We start from the raw sequence: 8,236 nt of genomic DNA, 5'->3' as shown, positions 1-8,236 counted from the left end.
AAAGCTCTCTGAGCTGTTAGGGTAGGGTACTGCTAGCACCTCTGCATCTACCTCTCTCCTCCTCTTATGAAATGTCATCAATGCCCTCCAGTGTATGATACCATTTTATCGCATCTCATGGGTAGTTTCTCTATGCTGCTTGCTTAAGAACCCTCTCTTAAAATGAAAAAAAAAGAAGAAGATAATAATAAATAATTTACAACATTTAGGAGAATTTTTCTTTACAAAATATGACTCTTATGAGTTTATACAAATCTTGATTTTATCTATTATTATTAAAAAAAATAAAAATTAATACCATTACTCCTCAAAAAAATCAATTGGTAGGTAGTTAGTCCCACATCATTTGGAGTATAAAAAGCCACAGGGAGAAAAATTAAATAGAAAATATCACTAGGCATCACTTTCTTAGCTTTTGTTGGCCAGATTTCTTTGGCACTTTGGGATGACTCCAATAGTCTTTTTTTTTTTATTGGGTAGAAACTCAATGCCTTAGAAGAATGCATCATCTACATTGTCTCATTTTGATTTTCATTTATATGAGTTTTTGTTACTTCAGAATCTAAAGAACATATTTCTTCTTTTTTAGTCTCATTCATGTTGTAGATGGCAATTAGGTTAATTAGGCTTTAAATGGGATGATTAGCTAATAAGATTATAAATTTTTATTTATAAAAAGGGTTAAATGAAATTTAATAGGCTAATCAGGTTATAAATTGTCAATTAACGGTGCTGGTTGATCTTGGTTGGGCACCATCAGGTTACAACAACCAAGCTCCTTTACCAACCCTTTTCAAAATCGGGCTACATGCACAAGGCATCGAGTCAGACCGTTTACTAATCAGTTGGTCTTGTGTAGTGCTAGCATTTTACACCACGACCTAACATCTATATTTTGAGTTAGGAAATAACCTCTCCGCAAAACAGAGGTAAGGTTGCCTACACTATGAACCCCAACCCCATAGTGACGGGAGCTTCATGCACTGGGTGCAACCTTACCCTACATCTACAAAAAATGGCAAATTCAAAATAGTTACAGACTCAAGATATCCCATCGTGGTTATACAGAGCAAAACCCTTTTAATTTCCATAGATTATATTAACCCAATATATGTAAAGGATTGAGTTCCTTATTTAGCTGCATAATGTACGTTAGTGCCTCCTGTGTCTTTCTCTCTCCTCCCACAATAAGGGGCAAATCTGTCATTTCATAATAGGGAGGCGAAAGATACACTGAGAGATGATAACATACACTATACGCAGATTGAAAACATACAGACCCTAACCATTAGGAATGCACTGGGGGCAGTGCACTGGTTGTACTCCTCTCCTCAACATTCTCATCATGCCATCACAGTTTAAGAGGTATGCCACCCTTCCATGATTGACTAACTAATTATATTATTTTAGATAGATAATCAACTCCTCTATGATTCCTTTGAAGAAGTCAAGTGTCTTTAAGCTACATTCCAAGTTGTTATAAGGCAAAGCTTCAATCGAGCCCACAACCTAAACTTAGAGGTCTTTAGGTCATAAACTGATAATTAATAGGCACAAGGCTCCAGCCTTTTGTTTATATTCTTCTTTTTCCTGTTAATTATAAACTAATAGTCATTAAAACCAGATTTGCTAATCATCAACTACTATTATGTCTTAATGCGTCGTTCATTAATTTTGATTATTTTTTGTTTATGAGTAAGCTTGAATCTACAGTTCAACATGACCTGACCTCTACGCACGCCTGGCCTCTTAAATTTAATTATAAACACGATCGATCATGCAATTAACTTCATAAGACAAGCCTTAATTTTTTTTTCCTTCGAAAGCCAGGTTTACATGCCCTTAAAAATACTTAGAAGCAAAAGAATGTGACTAATGGTCCCCTAATCAATCATGAGATGAATGATCTTATTATAACTCAAAAGTGTTGTTAGGGTTAAGGAGTGAGGTTAAGTGGGTCTTAAGAACTCGTAATAACCCACCTAAACTTCACTGACCCAAAACCCTGAGAGTTGAGAGTTGGCCAGTTGGGTATGAAGTTGTAGGACCTCAGAGGCACATAAGGCCCCAACATGTTTTGGGTATATTAAGAAAAAACAAAGCGAAGGTGCCCTTGCGTGGGGTACCCATTGTTGGGTCGACCGAAGCATATCTCTCCACCAAAAACGGAGAAAGAGCCCCCAAATAGACAGCTTTGTTCCCATGTGCACAAATTAAAGAGAAAACTTCCAAAATACCAACCCACCTTGTGCCTCTGCCTCTCTCTCTCTCTCTCCCCCCCCCCCCCCTCCTTTCTCTCCTCTCTTCCTCATGATCTCATCTCATCCCCCAAAAACAAAATCAAAAACATTTCTTGGAAACAAAAAAGTTAGAACTCAACACATCTCTCTCTCTCTCTCTCTCTCTCTCTCTCTCTCTCTCTCTCTGTTTTCCAATACCCATATACTTAAAATAATATTGCTTTCTCATTAAGGGCTGTATATATGTTGACAAGAGAAAGGGAAATGACAGCCTCTCTGTTGTCACTTTGAAGCATTCTCCCCAACATCCTTCACATGTTGGGAAGAAGCTATTTTAAGCCCATTTGCATGACAACCCCTCCTTTCAATTGTCTCTATTTGGGAGCTGGATTGCGTATGGTAGTAATCGGAGGAAACCCTTTTCTAACCAATTGCTTCTCAACCTCTTCCAGCAATTACGCCATAGGAAGTGGAGGTATTGAGGAATTGAAGTTACTCAAAACAGAGCTAGTGGGTCTCTCAAATTTCTCTGTTTTCAAACTCTTTTGCAGCTTCCTCATTTAGAATTAGAACCCTTTATTCTACCTAAGGCTATAAAATATGGTATCAGGTACTGTTTATATTAATATTTGATTAAAAAATCCATTTTTTTATATCGGTTGCTGACGATACCAAAAAACCCTGCTTCTGCCACTTGTCCATCAAGAAAAGGGTTGGGGAATGCCTTGAAATGAGAGCTGATTATGATTAGATCACTATAACCCTTTGGTTGATGGTTGAGAACAGTTTCAATAATATTCAAGGATTTAGTTCACAGTATATTGATCACCAGCAAAACTGAACTGATTCCAGTATGAATCCGTCGAATTGATTCAATATTGAATCAAAAAAATCTCTTTTCTCATAAAAAATATCGTATTCACTGATCGATATCAATCAGGTATCAATATCAATCAGAGTCGATAAAACCCATGATTATACCCTTCAGGGAATTAAACTATTCTAAGAAAGTAAGATTTTAGCTAGAATTAGATGTCTCTTCAACATTGAAGACTTCAACTATGGGGTTTGGAATCTATCTTTAAGTTTATACAAAGTTTCAGTTAAAATTGATAAAAACCCATTGGCAGTGTTGATCATATTCTCTGTGAAAAGGGTAGATATAATTGATCCACATTGATTCTGAATGATTCTTTTGATTTGGCTTCTACAAAGGAAAAGAAAAAGAAAAAGATAAAAATTCCCTCAGGAGGATAAGAGACGTGGAAGAAGAATTTATGACAGTAACCCACTCATAGCAACCATGCTTAAGCCATCTCTCTATATTTTATATATAAAATTATAGAGAGATATATATACCTCATGCCCCCCTGTTACTCCAATCATGCCTTCCCTTGGAAATTGTGCTAAATGACCAATATCTCCTTCTCACACCTAGGGAAGTGCCCTATTTTTTTTCTGACCGAATTACCCTTAATGGTTTTATTTTATCACAAAAAATATATATATATTAACAAGGCCCTTAAGAATTTGAGAACTTAACAGGCAAAATTGATAATTTCAAAAGATAGTTTCTGTTCTGTTCTGTTCTGTTCTGTTATGTGTACTATGCTAATTCTTTCTGCAGTAAAGTAATAGCAACTTATATATATTTTTTTTCTTGATAGCAAAATCACCAAAGGGGGACTGAGAGAATGAAAAGTAAGAAAGAGAGAGAAAAAAAAAAGTACTTTCTCATAGGATAACAAGAAGCTCAATTTGTATCAGTATCATGGCTGACAGGTTCTTCCTCTATTAATAGTGACACTAGTCCTGTTAATAGTGACATTAGTTGAAAATTAATGTCATAGTAATAGTGACAGAATTAAGTGCTTAGCTTTAAGATGGATATAGGCATATAGCTCTCTCTCTCTCTCTCTCTCTATCTCTCTCTCTCTAGTGATTAGTTCTTGATGATGATCTCTTCCTGTTTCCATAATTATAAAGAAAAAAAAAAAGAATTAAAGAAGAGGCAAATAATTGATTTGATTTCTCATTATGGAGGATACCCCTGAACTAAGAAAAAAACAGAAGGGCAATCTTGTCATAAGGTATAAGAGCTTTTAAATACACCTATTTCGTTGACCACTTAAAAACTCCCATGGCGGCCCCTACGCCGTCGGCCTTGCATATCCTCCTATAAAGCACAAAACGCCTCTCTCTCTCTCTCTCTCTCTCTCTCTCTCTGTGTTATTTCCTTTCTAAGCAATTCTAAGCAATAAAAGGGGGAGTACGGCAGTAAGAAAAAATATATAAAGCCAGCTTAGTTAACTGAGTAGAGAGCAACTGTGATTGTAAGAGAGCGAGCGAGCTCTAAAGCATGGAGGAGCTCTTAGGCTGGTATTGGCTTCTGGTTCTATCACTCCTACTGTTAGTTCTGTTGTTGAAGCTTATGTGTTTTCTTTGGTGGAGACCCAGAAGGATCGAAGGGCATTTCGCTAAGCAAGGAATCAAAGGCCCTCCTTATCGTTTCTTCCTAGGCAATATTAAGGAGCTTATGGATTTGATGTTGAAGGCCTCCTCACACCCTATGCCTCTGTCTCATAACATAGTCCCTAGAGTGCTCTCCTTCTACCACCACTGGAAGAAAATCTATGGTATTCTACTACTCTTTATCTTCCTTCATTTGGGTTTTGATCTTTATTGGCCTTTTAATTTTCTTTTCTCATACTAATTATGCTTTTTTTGGTTTTATTTGAGTTGGGTTTCTTTGTTTTTGATTAATTACAGACCATTTGTCTGAATCACTTTGAAGATTTTTTTTTTCTTTTGGGCTGTTTTTGGACACTTCGCTTTGATGGGTTCATTCATCCAAGTGGTTCTATCCTTTCTTTTCTTTGTTCTTCTTCTCCTTTTTTGTTTTTCTCCTGTTTTCAATTTTAAAGAAGCTTGAAATTATGTGAAAACTAGCACCACTTGGGGCTCTTTTTCAATAATTCATTGTTTCTTTTCCTGGGAACCATGTAATGGGTTTTGAATCTTTTCTGTCCTTCACAAGAATGCTATTATTTTCTTGAACTAGTACCGGATAATTGTTTTCTCTATTAATTTCTATTTTTACCTTTCCCCTCCCTTCTTTTCTTTCTTGTTCTATATGAGCTTGACTGTTGATAATGAAGTTGAAGGTGTTTGGTAGTAGTAGTAGTAGTAGTATTATGGGTTGTCTTCTTCTTCTTCTTCTTCTTCTTCCTCTCTCTCTTTTGGGTCTCTGTGTCTCTGTGTGAGAAAAAGAGTCTGTGTTTGGGTGGGTCTGTCTGTTGTAGGGTCTACTCTTGTCTTCCTATCCTATACATGTTCATATTGTTGTTGGGAACTTTGAAGGTAGTGGTTGTTGTGATGTCTTCATTTATCTTTCCTCTTTTTGCAACCTCAATCTTTACCAATTTCAAGTTGGAAGTTGGGAAGTAGTGATTCCATTCTTCTTATACTCCTCCTCCTCCTACTACTACTGCTATCCCTTTTACAGTTGAAATGGGTTGTTGATTGACAATGTAGGAGGACCCGTTACTGGTTAGGTTCATTGACTAATGGCTTGTACAATGGTTAAATCGTTTTCAGGTGCAACCTTTCTGGTATGGTTCGGACCCACTGCTCGAGTGACCGTATCAGACCCAGACCTCATCAGAGAGATCTTTGCCTTCAAGTCTGAGTTCTACGAGAAGAATGAGTCTCACCCAGTCATCAAACAGCTTGAAGGTGATGGTCTGTTGAGCCTCAAAGGTGCCAAATGGGCTCATCACAGGAAGATCATCCAACCCACTTTTTATATGGAAAATCTCAAGGTAACTTAATTTCTCTCTCTCTCTCTCTCTCTCTCTCTCTCTCTCTCTTATTGGGTTTGTTCTTGTTTTTCTTAATTAAATGTTTTTTATTAAATAAATGAGAAAAAATTGCAGATGTTGATACCCGTGATGGGGAAGAAGGTGGGGGAAATGCTGGAGAAGTGGTCGGCAAAGTCTGACGCCCACGGCGAATTTGAGATTGAAGTGTCAGACTGGTTCCAAACATTGACGGAAGACGTCATCACAAGAACGGCCTTCGGCAGTAGCTACGAAGACGGAAAGGCTGTTTTCAGATTGCAGACCCAACAGATGGTTTATGCGGCTGAGGCGTTCCAGAAGGTCTTCATTCCTGGCTACAGGTGATTATAATTAATTAATTAAGTACTTTACTGAACCCAACCCAACCCAACCATGAATCGTTAATTGAAGCTGAAACCCAGTTTTCCATGGAATCTCAGATTCATTCCAACGAAGAAGAACAGGAGTTGTTGGATTTTGGACAGAGAGATCAAGAAATCTCTAGTAAAGCTCATCGAACGCCGGAGAGAGGATTCCAGAAACGGAAGTAAAATGCCGGAAGGATGTCATAAGGACTTGCTGGGTTTGATGATCAGAGCGGGTTCATCATCGGAATCTTCTGGTTCCTCTCCGGCGACGGCGAGTGAATCGGCGATCACAGTGAGGGATATAGTGGAGGAATGTAAGAGCTTCTTTTTTGCCGGGAAGCAGACTACCTCTAACTTGCTGACGTGGATAACGGTCCTATTGGCGATGCACCCAGAGTGGCAGCACAAGGCACGTGATGAGGTCCTCAGGGTGTGTGGCTCACGTGATGTCCCCACCAAGGACGCCCTCCCTAAGCTTAAGATGGTGAGTAGTGAGTACATGAGTAACCCCACCTATTTTTTGTCCTATTCTAGACCCCCACAATTACTAAAAATACCCCTTTCTTAGAGGGGCAATTTGGGTCCAGGGATATTTTAGTCATAACAAAATTCCAAAAAGTTGACCTTTGCTTACAATTTTGGATTATATGGATCGGTATGAGATATTTTTAATATGTATCTCACCTGCTTTGTTATGTGATGTGTTTGCAGCTGAGCATGATAATAAATGAAACATTACGATTGTACCCTCCAGCTATCGCAACGATCAGACGGGCCAAAGCTGATGTAGAGCTCGGAGGCTACAAGATCCCTCGTGGGACAGAGATCTTAGTTCCAATCCTAGCCGTTCATCACGATCCAGCATTGTGGGGCCATGATGCGACGGAATTCAATCCTGTTCGGTTCTCCGAAGGTGTAGGCCGTGCCGCGAAGCATCCGATGGCGTTCATACCATTTGGACTTGGGGCCCGCACGTGTATCGGACAGAACTTGGCGATCTTGCAGGCAAAATTAGCAATTGCTGTTATACTGCAACGTTTCTCTTTCCGTCTTGCTCCCAGCTATCAACATGCACCAACGGTTCTGATGCTCCTATATCCTCAATATGGTGCACCAATAATCTTTCGACATTTGTCCACATCTGAAACAATCATTAGCCCACAAGATCAAGGATCCTAAGTTACAGATCATGTCCAATTTGCATCCATCAGGTCTCACAATTTTTCAAGAAACTTGAAAATCAAATCTTTATGATTGTCAAGGACAATTATGCCCCTTCCCTACTCAATAGTACAACTACTGCTTTTCTGCTTTGGCAGGGAATACTAACCCACCACCCATATGTCATTTTACCAAAATACCCTTGTGTCCCTCTCTGTTAGCTTTAGAATTTCCTCATTAACAAGGAGCTCTCTCTTTCTCTCCCCCACCCTTCATGTATGTAATGTATACTTGGCTCAATTTCTATACATTTTTTTGTAATCTTACACATTCATGAATGTTAAAATGTTTGTTACTGTACTTGTTATACTCTCTCTCTCTCTCTCTCTCTCTCTCTCTCTCTAAAAAAGGGCCCTTATCCTTGCCCTGTAAAGGAAATTTTAGATTTGGTAATCTTTCCAAGGTAAAGTACTTATTTCTATTGGTTTGAAATCAGGAATGAAACCCATTGAATCATTAAAGCTCATAGCTTTAAACAATGCAGACAAACCAATATTACTTGGTCTTACTAACAGAGACTCAATGATGTTAATGAAATTCTAATGCATGTTAGTCTAGTAACAGAGTT

At 38.4% G+C, this 8,236-nt stretch overlaps 1 protein-coding gene across 1 annotated transcript; it reads left to right on the top strand.

Annotated features, from left to right (window-relative positions):
• Positions 1-4,476: 4,476 nt before the first annotated feature.
• LOC122094193 (cytochrome P450 734A1-like) lies at positions 4,477-7,968 on the top strand. The gene is made up of 5 exons (XM_042664919.1): positions 4,477-4,876; positions 5,838-6,061; positions 6,176-6,420; positions 6,520-6,931; positions 7,159-7,968. The coding sequence occupies exons 1-5, from the start codon at positions 4,600-4,602 to the stop codon at positions 7,624-7,626; spliced, it is 1,626 nt and encodes a 541-aa protein (XP_042520853.1). The 5' UTR covers positions 4,477-4,599; the 3' UTR covers positions 7,627-7,968.
• Positions 7,969-8,236: the final 268 nt, after the last annotated feature.

Source organism: Macadamia integrifolia, chromosome 11 (assembly GCF_013358625.1).
Source record: "Macadamia integrifolia cultivar HAES 741 chromosome 11, SCU_Mint_v3, whole genome shotgun sequence".
NCBI lineage: Eukaryota > Viridiplantae > Streptophyta > Magnoliopsida > Proteales > Proteaceae > Macadamia > Macadamia integrifolia.
The sequence above is the reverse complement of the archived record's forward strand: the minus strand, read 5'-3'. Positions and strand labels throughout refer to the sequence as shown.